The sequence below is a fragment of the Arabidopsis lyrata genome, assembly GCF_000004255.2.
Source record: "Arabidopsis lyrata subsp. lyrata unplaced genomic scaffold ARALYscaffold_1, whole genome shotgun sequence".
Taxonomy (NCBI): Eukaryota; Viridiplantae; Streptophyta; class Magnoliopsida; order Brassicales; family Brassicaceae; genus Arabidopsis; species Arabidopsis lyrata.
In genome coordinates this window covers 3,662,831-3,682,492 of record NW_003302555.1, presented here as the reverse complement: position 1 = coordinate 3,682,492, position 19,662 = coordinate 3,662,831, and the positions used below count along the sequence as shown (strand labels likewise).

At 39.3% G+C, this 19,662-nt stretch overlaps 8 protein-coding genes across 9 annotated transcripts; 4 read left to right on the top strand and 4 right to left on the bottom strand.

Annotated features, from left to right (window-relative positions):
• Positions 1-497: 497 nt before the first annotated feature.
• Positions 498-3,933, top strand: LOC9325829 (KH domain-containing protein At1g09660/At1g09670). The gene is made up of 8 exons (XM_021012531.1): positions 498-800; positions 888-1,025; positions 1,530-1,615; positions 2,282-2,406; positions 2,529-2,666; positions 2,744-2,860; positions 3,215-3,358; positions 3,451-3,933. Exons 2-8 carry the CDS (start codon positions 892-894, stop codon positions 3,604-3,606), a joined length of 900 nt encoding a protein of 299 aa, XP_020868190.1. The 5' UTR covers positions 498-800; positions 888-891; the 3' UTR covers positions 3,607-3,933.
• Positions 3,934-5,009: 1,076 nt separating this feature from the next.
• LOC9325828 (F-box/LRR-repeat/kelch-repeat protein At1g09650) lies at positions 5,010-6,468 on the bottom strand. Its single transcript, XM_021012528.1, has one exon. The coding sequence runs from the start codon at positions 6,302-6,304 to the stop codon at positions 5,180-5,182; it is 1,125 nt and encodes a 374-aa protein (XP_020868187.1). The 5' UTR covers positions 6,305-6,468; the 3' UTR covers positions 5,010-5,179.
• Positions 6,469-6,803: 335 nt separating this feature from the next.
• LOC9325827 lies at positions 6,804-8,364 on the bottom strand. Its single transcript, XM_002889717.2, has 2 exons — positions 8,063-8,364; positions 6,804-7,261 (listed from the first exon to the last, which is right to left on the bottom strand). The coding sequence occupies exons 1-2, from the start codon at positions 8,139-8,141 to the stop codon at positions 7,023-7,025; spliced, it is 318 nt and encodes a 105-aa protein (XP_002889763.1). The 5' UTR covers positions 8,142-8,364; the 3' UTR covers positions 6,804-7,022.
• Positions 8,365-8,764: 400 nt separating this feature from the next.
• LOC9328577 (probable elongation factor 1-gamma 1) lies at positions 8,765-11,457 on the bottom strand. Its single transcript, XM_021012526.1, has 8 exons — positions 11,241-11,457; positions 11,081-11,133; positions 10,717-10,866; positions 10,571-10,631; positions 10,417-10,469; positions 10,199-10,300; positions 9,592-10,081; positions 8,765-9,469 (listed from the first exon to the last, which is right to left on the bottom strand). Exons 2-8 carry the CDS (start codon positions 11,087-11,089, stop codon positions 9,090-9,092), a joined length of 1,245 nt encoding a protein of 414 aa, XP_020868185.1. The 5' UTR covers positions 11,090-11,133; positions 11,241-11,457; the 3' UTR covers positions 8,765-9,089.
• A 124-nt stretch (positions 11,458-11,581) lies between these two features.
• Positions 11,582-13,173, top strand: LOC9328576 (ras-related protein RABA2a). The gene is made up of 2 exons (XM_002892468.2): positions 11,582-11,871; positions 12,469-13,173. The coding sequence occupies exons 1-2, from the start codon at positions 11,707-11,709 to the stop codon at positions 12,955-12,957; spliced, it is 654 nt and encodes a 217-aa protein (XP_002892514.1). The 5' UTR covers positions 11,582-11,706; the 3' UTR covers positions 12,958-13,173.
• A 108-nt stretch (positions 13,174-13,281) lies between these two features.
• Positions 13,282-14,076, top strand: LOC9328575. Its single transcript, XM_021012544.1, has one exon. The coding sequence runs from the start codon at positions 13,665-13,667 to the stop codon at positions 13,884-13,886; it is 222 nt and encodes a 73-aa protein (XP_020868203.1). The 5' UTR covers positions 13,282-13,664; the 3' UTR covers positions 13,887-14,076.
• A 401-nt stretch (positions 14,077-14,477) lies between these two features.
• LOC9325826 (leucine--tRNA ligase, cytoplasmic) lies at positions 14,478-18,389 on the top strand. Of its 2 annotated transcripts, none has more exons than XM_021012505.1 (3): positions 14,478-14,610; positions 14,758-18,021; positions 18,130-18,389. In XM_021012505.1, the coding sequence occupies exons 2-3, from the start codon at positions 14,771-14,773 to the stop codon at positions 18,146-18,148; spliced, it is 3,270 nt and encodes a 1,089-aa protein (XP_020868164.1). In that variant the 5' UTR covers positions 14,478-14,610; positions 14,758-14,770; the 3' UTR covers positions 18,149-18,389. The 2 variants fall into 2 exon arrangements, with proteins under 2 accessions (XP_020868164.1, XP_020868163.1); XM_021012504.1 differs by having other exon boundaries at positions 14,479-14,610; positions 18,124-18,389.
• A 163-nt stretch (positions 18,390-18,552) lies between these two features.
• On the bottom strand, positions 18,553-19,640 carry LOC9325825 (glucuronoxylan 4-O-methyltransferase 1). The gene has a single exon (XM_002889715.2). The coding sequence runs from the start codon at positions 19,460-19,462 to the stop codon at positions 18,614-18,616; it is 849 nt and encodes a 282-aa protein (XP_002889761.1). The 5' UTR covers positions 19,463-19,640; the 3' UTR covers positions 18,553-18,613.
• Positions 19,641-19,662: the final 22 nt, after the last annotated feature.

Sequence of the window (19,662 nt, the reverse complement as noted above, 5' to 3'; positions counted from 1 at the left end):
GTTTGGTGTAAAATATAAAAATTAACTTATAGAAAAGAAAGTAGTGGAACATGGAGATAAAACAACAAGAAACTATACATACATTAACTGTAAACTACATATTATCTTAATAGATACATATTTAGGAGTTTAACTTTAAGTTGTTTGTGATTCAATTCTAAATGAAGGATAATTTGCTGAATCATACTTCTTTGGTTTGGTTGTTGGTTTCTTTTGTCGCACGATGATAAATTTTAATATTTTTACATGTACCATCTTCCATCTCGGAATTCCTTTCCAGTCGAGCTATCGACCTATGATTAAAAACTGATATGTTTTTGTTTGGAGACCGACATGGTCGCTTGGCTCGGAATATTGGAGAATCATCGATCTGAATTCGTTACATCTCTTCTCCTAGTCGCTGATCATTTTATTTCATCCAAGTCATGGGCATGGAGAGAGCTTTTATTCTTCATGTTTTTAAGTTTACACGGATTGGAAGTAGGCTACAATGGCCGTAAGGGAAGGTAGGCCCATTAATAGTGGCCTAAGGCCCAATTGTGATCAAAACGCAAAGAACCTTCCTTAAAGAAGATGACACAATCTCAAAAGAATAAGCACAAAAATAGAAAATATCGAAAATGAGATGAGAGAGAGAGGACTCTCTCATCGTGCGTAGGGCTTTTGACTCCCTCCCCTACTTTGCCTACTTCTTCCTTCTTCCTTTGGCCACTCTACACAGTCCACACCTACTTAGACACCTTTCTCAACCTTGAGATCGGCGTCAGATCCTCCGCCGCATCTTCTCTTCACTCTCTCCGGTCACACTCTTTTTTCTCTTTCTCTTTTTGTTCTATGTATCTCTCTACTTTATGCGCTTCTTCTTAACAATCTGAGTGGATTTACAGGGTTATGATGATGGAATCCGGAGCTGGTTTCGCGGCCATGGAAGAGAGGATCTCTCCTGGAAGTTTCTTCCAATTTCCTCTTTCTGGATTCCGTGCTTCTCCCAATCGATCCCCTTGTCCTCCCACTGATCGTGAAAGGTTTCTATTTTCTCTCTTCTTTCTCAACTTTTTTGCTATTACTGTGAATCTGTGTTAGCTTGGCTGTTGTGGTTCCGTTTCTTCTTGTGGACTTGTTGCTTTAGTAGAAAATTCAAGTGTGTGTGTGTGTGTTTGTTTATGATTGGTTGGTATTGTTCCGTTTGATTGGATGAGTGTTGAAAATGATTCTGTCAAGTTTGTATTTTCATGGACTGCTCACACAGATCCAACTTCTCAATCATACTCTCACTTCAAAATGTCGCCTTTTTCACAATTGATTTCACTAGCTCACTTATTATTGAATTATGTACAATGTACTCAAGGATTTTAAACAAGAAAGCTATATTTTATCAATCTTTTAGAAATTAACGTACTGATGTATTTTTGGAAGTTTAGTGTACATGTGAGTGAGTGGTGACTCCAATGTGAACCACTCGATACTCAATACACACCAATGCTGCATCCACTGAAACTTATGCTTTTCTTTTTTTTAACCTTATGCAGGTACTTGACTGAATTATTGCAAGAGAGACAAAAGTTGGGTCCCTTTTTGCAGGTTATGCCAAATTGCTGCAGACTGCTGAATCAAGGTGAGCTATCTTATTAAGCTATATGCTTTTGAATTAAGTATTTCCTTGAGTGTTTGCACACAAACTTAAGAAATTTCTTGGGTGAACAAAGCCTTGGTGTGCGTCACCCTGGCTTTCTTTAGTTAAAAGTTTACAGATACTGGGTATGAGAAAAAAAATTATTTGTATGCAACTTTGTATTCTCTTTGTTATACCATTCTTAATATATATATATATATATATATATATATATATATATAGCCAATCAAATTTTATGTTACTTGTAGCATTCAGAAAGAGTTGTTAACGGCTACTTATTGCTAAATTAGCATTCTTGATGAATGATGTTATGTGACAATGAATTATGTCTCTGTGTTTGCAAATGATAATGATCGTTGAGCAAATGATCATCAACTATTTTCCACTAGGAGGCCTATCTGTCTATGAATATGCATATGATCATTAGAAGCTTGTCTCCAGACTTGTTTACCTAGCTTTTAGTTGTAAATCATGCACTTAAGAGATGTGTGAACCTTAAAAGACAAAGATGTGTTTGAAATTTTCATCATGTTAACCTATTAGAACACGAGCCTTAAAGTTAATAGACTGAAGATGCCCCTGATGTATAACTGTCACAGTTTCTATTATAGGTTTGCTTAATTTCCTACATTACTGATGTCTGTGCAGAAATCAGGAGGGTCTCTAGTTTTCCTGATCCTGATAGATATGAGCATGGAAGTCCATTTAGATCGCTTGGCCAGCCGACAAATGGAAAGCTTGATTTAGAGGGATGGTCGATGATGCAAGCGGAGGTAAGCCACTACTAATAGTTGTAGTCAAATAACAGACTCATGCTGAATTATGATGGTGTTACTAACAATTTTTATAATCAAGAGTGGGATTCATCGATATTGATTGCTTTTGCTTTCTTCAGGAAAACTGTCACCTCCAGAGAGCTTCTCCATTTCGTGCTCCTGCCCCAGTGGGCTGGATTGGGATGCCGGGACTCCCTAACCCACCCATTGTGAAAAAAGTGATTAGACTTGATGTGCCAGTGGATAAATATCCAAGCGTAAGTTGTAAAAGTTTAGCGAAATTTGTTATTAGAATTGGGGTTGTTCTAGAGTTTAAATCCATTGACCGTTGCAGTATAATTTTGTTGGGCGGATTCTCGGGCCACGTGGAAACTCCCTAAAAAGAGTTGAGCTAGCAACCCACTGCAGGGTGTTTATTAGAGGGCGAGGATCTGTGAAGGATACTGTCAAGGTATGGCTCCTTGTTTATTAATTCTCTGAAGGATTCCATTTTGCTGTACAAGTATAAGCTTATGTGCCACGTCTTTTAGCTTAGCAACTTATTGTTGAAGTAATGATACATTTTTTACTGCATCATCAGCTACTACCCTCGTTTACAATTTGAATATATTTTAAATTTGGCAGCCTGTTTAAGAAATGAAGTGTTTGAGCTTTAGGTTCTTACAACTCTCATCAAATAACATCATTAGAAGTGAATAGGGAAAGTTCTGAAATTCATTTTTTCTGAGTCTTGTATATTCTCGGACATTAATTATCTACCATGCGGTGTGAAGGCTTATCCATTTAGTTCTTTACTTCCCTGCAGGAGGAAAAACTTAAAGGTAAGCCAGGGTACGAGCATCTCTGTGAGCCACTACATGTACTGATCGAGGCTGAGCTTCCAGAAGACATAATAAACTCTCGATTGGAACATGCAGTACATTTCCTGGAATCACTCCTAAAGCCGATGGTACAATCTTATCACAAAGTTCCAAACGTCTCTATATGTTTTTGTACTCCAAACCTTTTGTTCACATGGTTTTTTTTGTCTTGTCTCTACAGGACGAATCAATGGATCACTACAAGAGGGAACAGCTGAAAGAGTTAGCAGCTCTGAATGGTACACTAAGGGAGGAGAGTCCAAGTCCGAGCTTGAGCCCTTGTTTGAGTCCGAGCATGTCCCCTTTCAACAGCAAGCGTGCTAAGACTGGACAATAAAGATTTTACCTGAGAGATGATCAATGTTGTTGAGACAGAAACCATGGCATGGTCGTGTGGGAAGGGCCAAGGCTCTCTATGCATTGTCTATCTATCCGCAAGGTGATAATGTTCTAAGTTCTAACGTTTGGACTCCTCAATTAATTTATTTTGTCATTAAGTTTATTCTTTATTTTTGAAAATTTTGTTGGTTAACTGAGATGACCATTGACCAGTGGGTAATAAACTAATAATGGTGTTTATGAGAATGTAAGCTCGTTCTCAATCATTGTGACCTTGTAACCTTTATTTAAGTCTGAAACCCAACATCAATTTCGTTTTAACATTTCTCTATTTGTCTATTACTCTTCATTAGCCTCTGGTTTTGAGACTTGAGGTTCAGCTTCAGATTGTTTCGCGGTCAATATAAGGCTTTTATGTTCCCAAGTTTTATATTCTTGATTACATTCCATCTTTTATCATTTTTATATTTATTATATATCAACGAATCTCTATGAATTAAACCCTAAATTTGTATTCTTCACAACATATATTAATATTTATAAGGCAAAGGTTATAGAGGATCGGAAGTAGGTAAGGGTAGTGAACCTGAGTGCATGATTTAAAAACCAGATCCGTCACCAATGAGACACGGCTGATGCATCGCCAAGTTGGCGCTGATATGATTTAAAAACCTCATCTCTCCATGATATGGTTGATGCATCGCCAAGTTGTTTAGATCACTTGTCATGTGATGAGTGGCACCGCTGTCAAGCAACCAAGCATTTGATGGATTTTGTGATCCAAGGGCCATATTAGGACGCGGCTACCATGGCGGAAACGGTGTGAGCAACAAGCTGTTTTGTGGACCAGAATGTTGGTATTGAAGCTGAGAAAACCTCTTGGCGCTATGACCAAACACTCCACACAACTGACGTTACTGTTACTCCAGGATAGATTGGTGCGCTGTTGATGTTTTGCTTTGAAATGGACGTTGACGGGATGTGGCAACATGAGCTGATGTGGGGGTAACACTTGAGACAGATAAGGACGCAGCCAGCAGCTTTGATTGATTGACTCTACAGGCGTCTTCTACTTTTCGGTGACGATAAGAAGTAACCTGAGATTTGATTGATTGAAGTCAACGAGGTCATGGTTTTCTTATCCCTGCGATAATATATTATATAGTTATTTGCACATGTCTTTGTCTGTAATGGCTGTTTTTAGATTGGAAGGTTTTAGCAAATGAATGAGCCGGGTGTATCGTTTTGACTTATTTGAGAATCTACTTTGTTGTGGCTGAATCGGTTTGATTTCCACAGAAACACATGGGCGGCAAAGTGGAAAAGCTGGTGAATTTTGGGTTTTGGATTTGGAGAAGCTAAAGAAGTGAGATTTGTGAGGAAGAGAAGAAAGGGTTTCAATTGAATTACAGAACAAAGTCATGCATCTTTCAGGTGCATAAAAAGCACGACCAAAATTGTACATGTTGAAACAAGCCCTTCTTACATAAAACAAGAGTCAGAGTCTGGAACATAATCATAGCTTTAAGAGTTGCAAACTTGGACAAACAAACGGTTGATGAAAGAAGCTTTTATGAAATAGATATTAAACTCGGGAAATAACAAACAGGATAACCGACGGAGTCAGCCTCGAAAGCAACATCATATGATTTGGTTTCGTGATCATGTACCATCAATGTTCGACTTCGCTCACGACAATAAAACAACAACTTCTTCTTCTTCCCATCCAAAAGTGCTAGTGGCATGACCGCGCATAGGTGACGACCAAACCAATGAGAAGTTATATCCAGATCAATGGAACACATTTTGTGCCATGTCTTGTTACCTGAATTGAATGACCATATCACTTGCTTGGGCCGCTTCATCTCGGAAACGCACAAGCGGTTGTCGAGGTGGAATCCATCAACATTGGCAAATGGAGCTTTAGAAACGACTTGAAAAGTTTCGGTGTGAAGATCAAACGATAGAATTTTGGTTTCCTCGCACTCGGTGAACCAATGAAGCGACCCATCTACGCAGACAGGTGAGGGGCAACCAACAATCCGATAAGGAGCAGCGGGAGAAACATACCTCCAAGCGTTGGTGCTAAAGTCGAAAACCTCGCATGTAGTAGCGTTTTCTAGGCCAATTTCTAAAGAGTTGTATAACCAAACGGGCTTGTATGTGCCTGTGAGTTTGTCTTTACCGAATCCAAGCTTAGAGAGTCTGTATCCAAGATCGTAGAAACTGTCCCCTAAGCCAGTAATGACTTGTTGTAATTGGCAGGGAGGAAGAGGGTGATACCATCTAGTGGTGGGATTGACCACAAAACCGGATTTCCTGATATTAAAGAGACAAACGAGACCGTCACAGCTATCACGGGAAACTAAGTATTCAGTGTCCTCCTCCTTCTCCTCCCAAGGAGTAGGGATCTTGACAGATGATGATGAACCCAACACCAATGTAGCAAGAGCTTCTATATCGAGATTAATAACATCATAACGACATAGGGAGACCAAGAGAACATCTGGATTACCTGATTGCTGACGCTGTTGGAACTGTCTACGCTGGAAGAATGGAGATTCGATAGTTGATTTCCATTGTTTCGATACAGCCTTGAATCTCAGCAGAGGATCCACAGCCAGTCTCTCTAGGATGCGCTCTACGACATCGTGGGGCAGGGATCCCATCATCAAGCAACGTTGCTTTTTCGACATTCTTGTGATTGCAGACAAGTCATTGTTGATGAAGAGATTAAAGAGGTTTATTTATAGATAAAAGTAATCTCACAAATAAACAGTAAAACAAAAATCTTCTACAGAAAAGTAAAACTCAACACTTGCCGTTTCTTAAAACTCAACACTACCTTTTCATCAGATCAAGGGCATTCGGTTCTTCGGTTCTATTCGGTTTTTGATTCGGTTCGGTTATTTGTCAGTTCGGTTCGGTTCAGATATTTAGAAATAAAACGGATAAATAACCAAAATCCCAATGGATAACACTTAGTATACTTCTTAAGTTGGATGTGTAAGGAAAAGTAAAACTCAACACTTTCTGTTTCTTAAATCTAATCTTGAGTAAGAATTTTCTAGGAAACTTCAGACACGGACACAGATCTCCTAACTAATTTTTCTTAAGTGTTAGAACCTAAACTCACACTATCTGTCGAGTTTGTTTAGAACCTAAACTCACACTATTTGTAAAAAAAAAAAATAGTGAAAGAAAGAAAATAAATTGTACAACATTGGAAAACAATTGTCTAGAGAGGATAATGATGAATTGATGATGATTAGTGACAAGGCAGCTACATCAGTTACCCATCAAAGTATGCGTATATATATGTACTTCAAATTGAAATGGCCATAAGTTCCACCTACATGATCAGACAAACGAACACAAACATAGATGAGGGCTTTGTTGACAAATTTGCGTTTTTTAATCTCGAAGGCCTAATTCAACCTCCAGTTCATCATCTTCCTCAAACAGCTTCAAGAGTCTAGCATACTGCTCGTCTCTTTTCTTCTTTTGCCATAGCTTGTATAGAAAGAACGAGAACACCGCCACAGCCACAAATCCAACCAGTATGAGGATTACTTTTGTGCCTGTTTTGCTGGAAGAAGTATGAGATTCTGCCTTGACCCCTGCATTTGTATTCTTGGAATCACCGGATAGACCTGCAAATATCATATCAGAAGACTTAATTACTAAATGCCCTCTTAGCATGTAAATTTTTTTAAAAGTTTATGCTGTCCCAAGAGCACTCGTGACTGTAAATCTTGTCGTTTAGACACTCACTAGTCAGCAGCTAAAGCTACACAGTCTATCCTCAAATAGTTACCATGTTACTTATCTTCAACTAAAGGGGAACAACAACAACTACACACATAGACAACAGAGAACAAGATCAATTGCAACATGCATTTAAAGAATTTACGGGAGAGACATTAGCCTACTTCTATTAAAAGCACATGGTGGCCAATTGTAGAAATAGCTTATGTAAAAACTTCAAATGTCTGAAACAACTGATGAATTATACAAATACATGTCACAAAAGCAATAGATTTTGCAGACAACCTCTTCAAATCAGGACGCGGTCTCGCATAAAGGACAAAGGTAAACAACTATAATCCAGTGAAGATAGTAAAAGAAACTATAGCCACACCAAACCCATGAATTGAACGGTCTCTTTGCTTATTTTTCTCTTTACTAACACATGTTAAGCACAAAGTTACAGATTTGGTGGTATATGTGTGGCCAAGATCTACTCAACAGAGAAATACAATCTTCCTATCAGATGCATGTTTCGATCCTGATCGCAAAAGACCTAATGCATAATGATTAAGTATCTAGAAAGAGCCAAGTTGAGCTAAATTTAACATAAATCTAGCGAATTGAGAACCTAAAATCCCCAACTAAATCCGATGATGATTCTACAGAAAGTGAAATGAAATCAGATAGATCTGAAGAAGACAAACCTAAGAAGAACTGCAAACCAATCGAAGCGAAGAACAGTAAACGCCGCCATGAAAGACCACTTGCTGAGTTCTGTCTCATCTCTCTCGATAAGACTTTTCTGCTTGTAAGCAAGGACAGATCGATCTTTTGCTGCAGCAAAAGAACAAATTCTTCTGGTGGAACTTTTGATGTTGAAATTAGAGAAAAGGGAAAAGAACAATTCGACCCCCAGATTTTCTTTAGAGATTATATGCCTTTGTACTAGTAGTAAAGAACAATTCATTTCGTTTGAGACCACCAACTCTGATAAATACGTAATTAATTAATCCTTTCTTTTATTTTCGAGTTAATAACTTAGCAAAGCAATGAGCAAAGAAATGTTATCTAATTAACTGAGATGAATCATTTTCTCTTTTTTTACCAATCTTTTACATTTTCCACAGCGAAACAATAGTAAAATATATCAACAAATGTTGCATTATTTTGTCATAAGTTACATGTTCATTTATTAGGTTGTCTAGTTACTACAACGTATGTATAAATACTTTTTTTTCATTAGTTAATTTCGAGATGAACATGTCATTTCTTCGAAATTAAGTCGACTTATTCTTCAAGAGTTGCCTTTTTCGACAATTTTTAAAACTTGAAACCTTCAAAAGACTTTACCTCTAAAATGTTCAACTCAAAGACCAATGTATATATAATTTGACCGAAACGCGTTGAAGCAAATCAACCCAAGGTAAAATTACTGTAAAACAAATAAACCAGACCATGTATTGCCTATTGCCAGGGTAGACTGGCCGGTCAGAACTTCGAAAACTGGTATGTAAAAAATTCTGGCACAACAAAAAAAAAAAAAAAAAGAGAGGCGAAACATTAACAAAGAACTAAAAAGACTTGTCCTTGACACTCAATTAGAAAGAAAAACAGTCTATGCGACACAAGTCACAGAGCAAAACCCCTATGGGAGAGGCAGAGATAGAAAGATATGTAAAGCCCCAGCAGCTGCAAAACCGGTAAATGGAAGTACCAAACCATTCTCTCTTTTCACTTGAAGCACTTGGCATCCAAGAGAGCCTCACCTTCAAATGGCTCTGCATCTTCGATCATCTGGCTAACACGCTCCTTCTGGGCTTCATCTGAGATATCAACCTTAGTCCACTCGTACAGTTCCATGTCGTACACCTCGTCCATTATGAACTTTGGGATCTCTGGTCCACGGAACAGCCATAAACCCTTCACCTTAAACGGACCCTCTGACCCGCAAATCAGCATCTTTCCAAAGGAGTATTTACGTGCCAAGTCCATACGCTGAAGGAACCCACCCACCTTGTTGAGTGTGACAAATGATACCATGTTCTCATCGTTGTACTTGTAGTCACAGAACCAAAGTGAGTATCCCTCTGGGTCATACATGTCCCAGAATCCTGCATTTGAGTCACAATATTAGACATGATAAAACGCAATTGATTCCAATAGCTAAATAATTCCTTGCATTTCCTAAAAGCAAAACTGTAAAACTAGGTAAGGAGAAGATATCACCACACACCTTTAATAGCAACCTCGCGGAAGTTAGATTTGGTGTTTGAGTAAAGCCTCTTCCAATCATCTAGTACCATAGGGCTTGGTGGTAGCAAGTCAAGAGGGTTCTTGGCTTTAGGCTTTGGTGCCTCTTCCTCTTCGGCAAGCTTAGGTGCCTCTGCTACTGGGGCTTCCTTTTTCTTAGGCTCTTCTTTGGGCTTCGCAGGCTGGGCAGCTTTCTTGGAAGCAATAGGAGGGACAGCTTCAGTCTGTTTGACATCACCCAACACTTTCTTGAAGTTTGGTTGGTTAACCACAGTCCAGAAGTACCGCTCAACATGAGGGAATTCAGAGGTAAATTTCTTGGTCATGACAGTAGCAAATCCCAAGTTCAAGTTGCAGACAGTGATAATATCAGCAAGGGTAATACAGTGTCCAACAAGGTAAGTGTTGGAAGCGAGATGTGTGTTCAGAGCATCAAGTGCTCTCTTCAATGCAGAGATGGTACCTTCCTCAGCCTTCATTTGTAAATAATCAGGGATAAGAAAAAGAACTGGAGTACTATAGATATAGTGAAAAGAGTTTGCCATCACAGATAGTGAATGAAACAACCAATGAAAGTCACAAAAGCTTACCGGAGCACTGTATGGCATAAAGCCCATTCTTGGGCCAAACCACCTTAAGATGTTTCCATAGATCTCCAATGAAGCAAAGTCGCTCCATTGCTCAACTTGTGCCTGCGAAAAACAAATGCAGATTAACACTGAGGACACTAACAAATAGATTGACAAACAATACAACAGGTGCAAATGGATTAGACAAGACTAGCCCCAGGAAAAAAACAGATACTTACATATTCAATCAGGGAGGATCCGTTCAAAGAGTTGTCACCGTTCAATCGGCTTACTGCATTGAGATATCAACACATCCATTATAACCCAAACGACAAAAAGAAATCAAACTAGACACTGAGAGAAAACCGAAGGAGAAAGATATGAATGCTTTACCATAACGGGCAATGGCGTTGCTCTCAAATACTGATCCCTCGGGAGTCTCAAGTACAGGAACCTATCAAGATCAATAACTCTTGGTTAGCTGAAAAAATAGACTTAACCCCATTCCAGAAATTTAGCAATCAACAGTGTTGACAAACCTTTCCAATAGGGTTCATCTTGAGGAACTCAGGGGTTTTGTTAGTGACACCCATCTCAAAGTCAGAGGGGACATCGATCTTCACACCAACGTACTCTGCTGCAATGAGTGCCTTATCAGCACTTTTGTTTCCCTTGTACGTATGCAAGACCTGCAATCGTAATTCATCAGCACAATAATACGTATTAGACATCAAAACTTAACACTAGAGCAGCTAGATATCCAAACTAACATAATTTCAATCGATTCGGTGCTATGAACAATCCTTGGATAACTTTAGATCCTAGGATTTCCAAATCTAACGTTTCTACAATTACATCGATACAGGATGCGATCGTAACAGTAGACAATCATAGAGAACTCACCAAAGCCATTGCTCAGACGGAATTCAAGCGAACTTGGACTTCTGATATCGGATCTGGTTCCAAGGAAAACATTAAAGCAGTGAGCTCGCAATTGACACGATCATAGCTATGAATATGAGCTAATTGGAGAAAAAAAGATTATTCGATCGATGGATCTTACCAGACGTTCTGCAAAATCTTCCGAGAGAGCAAATCGAGAGAAGAAGCAAAAAATGAGGCGGAGAAAAGCTATAAAGGAGTGTTGAAGGGATGATGATGAAGTAGGGTTTTTAAAATCTGTATGAGTGTATTCCTTTGGTTTGGTTTGGCTCGGTTCTGTTTGGTTTTATTTCTGATTTTGTTTATTTTCCGGTTAAGCTCTAATTACTTTCTCTTTTACTAACTTTTGACCCAAGTCATAATTTGGAAGTATTTTAGCCTTTTAGGTAAATGAATTACATATACGTAGGCTTTTTTTAAGCCCAACTTGATAAATAAAAGTCTTCGTCGTTGTTGGGCAATAAGCCGAGAAGGTTGAATAGAAGATCCAGGGGAAAAAGAAATTAAAAATAATTTATTTCTTTCTTCTTCACCTTTCTATTTCAAAATCCCAAATCTAAAAAGCACTCCTCGAAGAAAGTGTAACAATGGCGAGAAGACCGGACGAAGAATACGACTACTTGTTTAAAGTGGTTTTGATCGGAGACTCCGGTGTCGGCAAGTCAAATCTCCTCTCTAGATTCACTCGCAACGAGTTCTGCTTAGAATCCAAATCCACCATCGGTGTCGAATTCGCTACTCGTACTCTCCAAGTACGTACACATCTCCCTCTCTCTATATTGCTGGATCTATGATTAGTTCTAAGTTTCTGTAATCAGGATAGACTTCTCCGTTTTCTGTGTTAATGCTTTTTGATTCGATCCTCTTTGTGTTCATTTCCCGTATATGTGTTTTTGAGGTGTTGTTGAATACTCGGAAGCAGCCATTGTGTGTAGGAACATTTTGGGCTTGCTTTTGAATTTTGATCGACGTTTTCACTTTGAAATCTCTTAATTTAAAATGTTCCCAAATTTCTTCTACTCTGGTACGTGGTAGTGTGAGGCTGCCTCACATGTCAGATCTAAAACCTTTGTTCAAGGCAGATCTAAGAATCTCCTCATAGTAAATTCTGGAATTGATCTCGAACATGATTTCTTTTGATTAGACTATGAAAATGGAAAATTTGTTTCTAAGTATGAACCATTGTTGTTGTTTCACAGTCTCGGAGTTTTCTTTCTGGGTTGTTTGTGGAATTTAGCTGCAAGTTTCCTAATTGGGTTATGTTGCAGGCTCTAATGATAGAATCTATGCATTTGCTGCTCCTTATATCTGAATTAACCTCTTGGCGTAACTATGATCTTTGTTCTAAGGTGGAAGGAAGGACTGTGAAAGCTCAGATATGGGACACGGCTGGGCAAGAACGATACAGAGCCATAACTAGCGCCTATTACAGAGGTGCACTTGGAGCTCTTTTGGTCTATGATGTCACTAAGCCAACAACGTTTGAGAATGTAAGCAGGTGGTTAAAAGAACTAAGAGACCATGCAGATTCCAACATCGTGATCATGTTGATTGGAAACAAGACAGATCTGAAGCATCTCAGAGCCGTTGCCACAGAGGATGCTCAGAGCTATGCAGAGAAAGAAGGCTTGTCTTTCATTGAGACATCGGCTCTCGAGGCATTAAACGTAGAGAAGGCTTTTCAGACGATTCTCTCAGAGATTTATAGGATTATCAGCAAGAAGTCGATATCTTCAGACCAGACAACTGCAAATGCCAGCATCAAGGAAGGCCAAACAATTGATGTTGCTGCTACTTCTGAATCAACTGCTAAGAAACCTTGTTGCTCATCGTCTTGAAAGGCTTTGTTTGTGTTGCACTTAAAAAGCCAATATCTATGAGACTTTATTTCAAGGCTTGCGTTGTATTACACTAGCTAAAAATATGCAAGTTGCATTTGTTTGTTTTCTTTTTTTGTTGTTTATAATAACTCAAAGATAGCATAAGCTTTCTATATCAATTGTGGAGTTTGGAATCGTTCACACGAATTGTGACAATGAAAATATTTCAGGGAATTTTTTTGTAGTTTTGAGTGGTAGTAATATAAAGAAAAATAAGAAGTGTATAAAATTGAAGAAAAAACAAAGAGACCAACGTAGTTTGAATTTTGAATAGCGCAGAAATTCCTCGATCTCAAAGATAATTAAATGAAATAAACAAAATCACACAATATACATTTTTCAATCGAGAAGAAATGGAAAAGCAAAGAAAGGAAGTTAACAAGAAGACAGGCAAAAAACCTCAGTAGTAGTTTATGAAATTTCCTTTTTGCTAGTTTATGAGATTTTTGAAGAAAAGGAAATATACCGGTTATTGATTGAAAAAAATAGAAGAATGATTTATCTTTTACGTTATTTTATAGGAAGTTTTTATCAAAATGGTAAATTTCCAAGTCTTTCCTGTAGTTCCCGCCTCTATATATAGCAACAACTCTTAAGCAATTTTTGATCATCAACGAACAATTTACTCTGTTTCTTTGTCATCGAAAACAAATAATAAAAAAAAGATGGAGATCCCAATCTGGGGATGGTGTATTATCGTCGCAGCTATAATAATCTTGGCGGTTTTGTCTAATTTTCTCGGAAGGCGGTACTTGAAACCTCGTGAGATAGAAGAAGATGGTAAAGCGTCGTCTTCTGTGACTTTGGAGAAGAAGGAACCTGTTCCTGTGAAAGAAGACGGTAAGAGCAAGACGAACGAGAAGGCACGCGGTGATAACCTCGTCTGAAGAAAATTTTCAATATATTAATTTGCAGCCCTTGTTTTTATCATATAGTTTTCTTATTTTAATCAAAGGTTAGACGCTCGAGAATCTTTGAAAATTTATTTATTTACGGTGTTGATGAAAGATTGAAAGAATTAATCTAATAACGTTCTCTATAACATAGTCGAGAATTCTTTAACGATCAGTCTCTAGATTTGCTTCCACTACTAATCTTAGGCGTAACTTTAATTTTTCAACATATTTTTTCATGCAAATGGACTGAAATTATTAGTATTGAACAATCCACCATATATATGAGCCAATGGTCTTACGTAGCAGTTGGCATAAGCATCGTCGACAAAAGAGAAATCAGTAACGCTTGAAAAGGGAGGAGCAAACTTGAGTATCGACTAAAACCAAGACGAAACAAAGGAATTGAAAAGCAATCTTTACAACAAGAAAAAAAAAAAAAGTTGTGACAATAAAAAAAAAAGGAAATCTTTGCAACTAACTGGGCCTTTAGTGGATGTGGCCCAAAACCTAATTGGGTTTGACTAGGATCCGGTTTTGGCGAGACTGGTTCAGTTAATAATCTGCCGTCGAATCCAAAGATTGAAGAAGTTAATCTTAAAGAAAAACCCTAGAAAATCATTCCTTATCTCTCTCCACTGGCTCTGTCTCCGTCAAATCTCGGATTGTTTTCGCGGTGGGCTCGATTCGTGATTCCTCAAAGTTCATCATCCCTAAGGTAATTCTCTCCCCAAGCTTGTAGACTCAATTTACTGATGTTTGTGTTGCACTCAAATCTTGTCTTTTGTTTTTGTTTATGTGTTGCACTTAAAAAGCCGATATCTAAATTTGAGGTTTGCGTTTTGGTTTGATTTCGTTTGGGCAGGCACTGTCACTTAATGGCATCTGATTCGAAAAGCTTCACGAGGAGAGATCGTCTTCTTGAGATTGAGGTAGCGGTTCGAAAGTGGTGGGAAGATGAGGAAGTATTCAAGGCTGAATCTCGTGAGAATCTTCCAAAACCAGGAGAAAAGTTCTTCTCAACCTTCCCTTTCCCGTATATGAATGGTTATCTACACATTGGCCATGCCTTTTCATTGTCCAAGGTTGATTTTGCTTCTGCTTACCATAGGCTAAGGGGAGCTAATGTGCTTCTTCCATTTGGTTTCCATTGTACTGGTATGCCTATTAAGGCATCTGCGGATAAGCTTTCTCGTGAGATTCAACAGTTTGGAAACCCTCCTGTGTTTACTGCTGAAGACAACACCAAAGTTCCTGAAGTTCAGGAGGAGAGCAGTGATACTATAGCTTTACCGGGTCAGTTCAAGGGAAAGAAGTCTAAGGTGGCTGCGAAATCTGGCGGACAGGTTTATCAGTGGGAGATTATGCGCAGTTTTGGTCTTACTGACAGTGAGATTGCAAAGTTCCAAGATCCTTATGAATGGTTGTATTACTTTCCCCCTTTGGCTGTTGAAGATCTCAGGGCATATGGATTGGGTTGTGATTGGAGACGCTCCTTTGTGACCACTGATGTTAATCCCTTTTTCGATGCCTTTGTGAGGTGGCAGATGAGGAAGTTGAAATCTTTGGGAAAGATTGTTAAAGACCGTAGGTACACAATCTTCTCACCGTTAGATGGCCAGCCATGTGCTGATCACGACCGTGCTACTGGCGAAGGTGTTCAGCCTCAAGAGTATACACTCATAAAGATGGAAGTAGTCAAGCCATTTCCTCTGAAACTGGGTCCTTTGGAAGGTAAGAGAGTTTTTTTGGCTGCTGCTACTTTGAGACCTGAGACCATGTATGGACAAACAAACGCATGGGTACTACCTGATGGGAAATATGGGGCTTATGAAATCAGTGAAACTGATGTCTTCATCCTTACTGAGAGAGCTGCACTCAACCTTGCGTACCAGAACTTCTCAAAGATCCCTCAGAAGCCTTCCTGCTTGGTTGAGTTGACCGGGTATGATCTGATTGGACTCCCTTTGAGGTCTCCTCTGTCAGTCAACGAGATCATCTATGCTCTGCCCATGTTGACCATTCTGACCAACAAAGGTACTGGCATTGTCACCAGTGTGCCGAGTGATGCTCCTGATGATTACATGGCTTTACAAGATTTAATCAAAAAGCCTGCTCTTCAAGATAAGTATGGTGTGAAAACGGAATGGGTGCCCACTGAAATCATTCCGATTATCAACATCCCGGAATTTGGGGATAAGGCTGCTGAAAAGGTCTGCTTGGATCTGAAAATTAAAAGTCAAAATGATAAGGACAAGCTTGCAGAGGCTAAGAGGTTGACTTACCTGAAAGGATTTACCGAAGGAACCATGCTTATTGGAGAGTTTGTTGGTAGGAAAGTTCAAGAAATCAAGCCCATTATTAAGACAAAGCTCATAGAGACTGGCGAGGCAATCATATACAGTGAACCCGAGAAGCCGGTGATGTCAAGATCGGGTGATGAATGTGTTGTGGCTCTTACAGATCAGTGGTACATAACGTACGGCGAATCAGAATGGAGGAAAATGGCTGAGGAATGCTTATCAAAAATGAATCTCTATTCTGAAGAAACAAGGCATGGCTTTGAGCATACTTTGAGCTGGCTCAATCAGTGGGCTTGCTCACGGTCTTTTGGTCTAGGAACTCGTATTCCCTGGGATGAACAGTTCCTTGTGGAATCCTTATCTGATTCATCTCTCTATATGGCCTATTACACAGTTGCCCATATCTTTCACGATGGAGACATGTATAAAGGTAGCAAGTCTTTGATCCGCCCTCAGCAGATGAATGATGAAGTTTGGGAGTATCTCTTCTGTGATGGCCCGTACCCGAAATCATCTGATATTCCATCAGCTGTCTTAAGCAAGATGAAGCAGGAATTTGATTACTGGTACCCGCTAGATCTTCGAGTTTCAGGAAAGGATCTTATTCAGAATCATTTGACATTTTTCATCTACAACCACACTGCACTAATGGCGAATCGTAACTGGCCACGTGGCATCAGATGTAATGGTCACATCATGCTGAATTCTGAAAAGATGTCAAAGTCAACCGGAAATTTCAGAACCTTGCGCCAGGCTATTGAAGAATTCTCTGCCACTGCTACAAGGTTTTCTTTGGCTGATGCTGGTGATGGTGTTGACGATGCTAATTTTGTATTTGAAACTGCAAATGCTGCAATTTTGAAGCTGACAAAAGAGCTCACATGGATGGAAGAAGTTCTGGCTGCTGAATCCTCTTTAAGAACTGGCCCTCCATCTACATATGCTGATAAAGTGTTTGAAAATGACATGAACATTGCTATCAGATTGACTGAAAGAGCGTACAAAGATTGTTTGTTTAGGGAGGCACTTAAAAATGGGTTTTACGACTTACAAGCTGCTCGGGATGAGTATAGACTCTCTTGTGGAACTGGAGGCATGAACCATGACTTGATACTGACATTTATGGATGTGCAAACACGCCTCATTGAACCAATCTGTCCCCAGTTTGCAGAATATGTTTGGAGGAAACTTTTGAAGAAGGAAGGTTGTGTAGTAACAGCAGGCTGGCCACCATCAAATGAGCCAGATTTGGTGCTCAAGAGTGCAAACAAATATTTGCAAGATTCTATTGTGTTAATGAGAAAGCTTCTACAAAAACAACTCTTAGGTTCCAAGAAGGCTGCTAAGAAAGGTGCTCAAGTAACAACTGTGCCAGAGGGGAATTTAAAAGGCCTAGTATATGTGAATGAGCAATTTGATGGATGGAGAGCTCACTGCCTGAGGATTCTGCAAAGTAGATTTGACCAGCAAACCTGTCGTTTTGACCCGGATGCAGTGATACTTGCAGAACTAAAGGAGATATTGCAGCAGGAGGGACATGCAGAAAACTTCAAACAAATTCAGAAGGTTTGCATGCCTTTCCTTAAATTCAAGAAGGACGAGGCAATAGCTATTGGCACTCAGGCTCTAAATTTGAGGTTGCCTTTTGGAGAGATCGAAGTCCTTCAGAGTAACACGGACTTGATCAGGCGGCAACTTGGACTTGAAGAGGTTGAAATATATTCTGCAAGTAACCCTGATGATGTTTTAAAAGCTGGTCCACTTGCTTCACTGCTTCAGCAGAATCCTCCATCTCCTGGCAGCCCAACCGCCATCTTTGTGACCAGGTAAAAGCTAGTTATTTCATTACAATTGTTTCCTAATAGAAGCAGCATGGATACTCTTTTGTTTGTGGTCAACTAAACCGAACGAATTCTTCAATGCTCCAGCACAAGTGTCTGCCCTCCAGCCTAAAAGTGTTGTTTAAAGGAAAAGCGTGGGACAAGTTTCAACTACTAGTCAAGAAGTTTGCAGGATTTTTTGGTATTTTATACAAGTTAGACTTGATAGTTATCTTTTTTACTTCTTTGCTGAGTTTTTCCCTTTTATTCCTGGTATTGTGTAGTAAAGATCATCTGTTCTTTCTTATCGATACAACAATATCCTTGTTTCAAGTTTGCTTATTTGTTCTGCTATTTTCTCCTGATCAGCTTTCTAGATTTCTTTTACTAGTGGCGCTTTACTGGGCTGAAACAAAGTTAATGGTCTTTTATACAAGCACTTGGTTTTACTTTTACGTAATAAGAAAGTCTAGTTTCTTGCTATAGCTTTATTGTCTAGGCTCTTCAATACTGTTTGTGAACAAGTAGGAGAACAACAAGGACGATAAAGAGTTCCATTATTCAGAGAAACAGAGGAGATCTAGGTTACATGTGTTTACTATGGACAAAAGGGTCTATTTGATTCTGATTCTGATCCATCTCTATAGCTAGGGATAACAAAATGCCTTAGTCTCCCTTCCTGTTTCGTCATGTACCCTTCACACAAGAAAGTCTTAGAGAACTTGTTTTCTATTTCCCTGTTCACATCATGCACAAACACATCAGTCTCTCCTCCCTGTTTCCTGTTCCTCGCCATCATTCCCGCGGTGTAAATTGCTGTCATTCTCCCAGGAGCCTCATCGTAGTAGCCAGTCGGTGCATCAACCATGATTAGATCCCAACTAGTCTCATAGATTTCTGCAGGCAAACCCTTGAGTGCTAGTTGACACATTGAGTACCTTGGATCTCCAATGGCTGTGCATTCAGGTCCTTTCCCAACTTCTATGAGATTATCCGCTTGATTGACTTTACTGTCATATGTCACATGATACGATTCCAGCATCGGAAACCGTCTCTTGATCTGTTTAATCCATGCTTCATCTTCTTCAAGAAATACAGTCCGGCCTCCATAGTTGAGAGAGCTCCACATGAGGCTGTCGTGGCCTAGACCAAACACCAAGAAATTGCAGGGTGACTTTTTGCCGAGTACTGTACTGCTAACCGCTATCTCTTTGAGCGTTTGTTGTGGTGTGATAACCGAAGTCGAGTAATGGATCAGGGCTTGTGCGAGGGAACGTGGTAGCTTATTGCAAGCACCAGAGCAACGCGCTGTTCTTGTCTCTTCTGGAGTCTGCTGTTCATGTGAAGATGTCAGAGTTGCTCTCAAGATGAAGATGAGAATTAAGGTGGCAAGAAGAAAAACAAGGAGAAGCTTCAGCTTGTGGCTTTGATTTGCTTTAGGCCTCATTGTCTGATTCGAAATTAAAGAACTTGGATTCTGCAGAAGTTACGACCTGTTCCTAAATAATTATATAATAAAATGCTGAGATAAGAGAGGAAGTTGGGTTTATGCTTAGACATGAAGCGAAAGAAAGTATAAGGGTATTTGAAGAAGACATAGCAGCTAATTTCAGGTTCAGCAAGAAGCAAGAGAGTGAAGCCTTCTAT

Excerpts from the sequence above, each read along its gene's own strand:
- LOC9325829 (XM_021012531.1), top strand. The coding sequence starts at position 892 with ATGATGATGGAATCCGGAGCTGGTTTCGCGGCCATGGAAGAGAGGATC. Across the intron at positions 2,407-2,528 it reads GGTCGATGATGCAAGCGGAG|GAAAACTGTCACCTCCAGAG; the intron begins GTAAGCCACTAC and ends TGCTTTCTTCAG. Across the intron at positions 2,861-3,214 it reads CTGTGAAGGATACTGTCAAG|GAGGAAAAACTTAAAGGTAA; the intron begins GTATGGCTCCTT and ends ACTTCCCTGCAG.
- LOC9325828 (XM_021012528.1), bottom strand. The coding sequence starts at position 6,304 with ATGTCGAAAAAGCAACGTTGCTTGATGATGGGATCCCTGCCCCACGAT.
- LOC9325827 (XM_002889717.2), bottom strand. The coding sequence starts at position 8,141 with ATGAGACAGAACTCAGCAAGTGGTCTTTCATGGCGGCGTTTACTGTTC. Across the intron at positions 7,262-8,062 it reads TGGTTTGCAGTTCTTCTTAG|GTCTATCCGGTGATTCCAAG; the intron begins GTTTGTCTTCTT and ends TGATATTTGCAG.
- LOC9328577 (XM_021012526.1), bottom strand. Across the intron at positions 10,632-10,716 it reads AGATGAACCCTATTGGAAAG|GTTCCTGTACTTGAGACTCC; the intron begins GTTTGTCAACAC and ends TGATCTTGATAG. Across the intron at positions 10,082-10,198 it reads TTATGCCATACAGTGCTCCG|GCTGAGGAAGGTACCATCTC; the intron begins GTAAGCTTTTGT and ends TTACAAATGAAG.
- LOC9328576 (XM_002892468.2), top strand. The coding sequence starts at position 11,707 with ATGGCGAGAAGACCGGACGAAGAATACGACTACTTGTTTAAAGTGGTT. Across the intron at positions 11,872-12,468 it reads TCGCTACTCGTACTCTCCAA|GTGGAAGGAAGGACTGTGAA; the intron begins GTACGTACACAT and ends CTTTGTTCTAAG.
- LOC9328575 (XM_021012544.1), top strand. The coding sequence starts at position 13,665 with ATGGAGATCCCAATCTGGGGATGGTGTATTATCGTCGCAGCTATAATA.
- LOC9325826 (XM_021012504.1), top strand. The coding sequence starts at position 14,771 with ATGGCATCTGATTCGAAAAGCTTCACGAGGAGAGATCGTCTTCTTGAG. Across the intron at positions 18,022-18,123 it reads ACCGCCATCTTTGTGACCAG|CACAAGTGTCTGCCCTCCAG; the intron begins GTAAAAGCTAGT and ends TCAATGCTCCAG.
- LOC9325825 (XM_002889715.2), bottom strand. The coding sequence starts at position 19,462 with ATGAGGCCTAAAGCAAATCAAAGCCACAAGCTGAAGCTTCTCCTTGTT.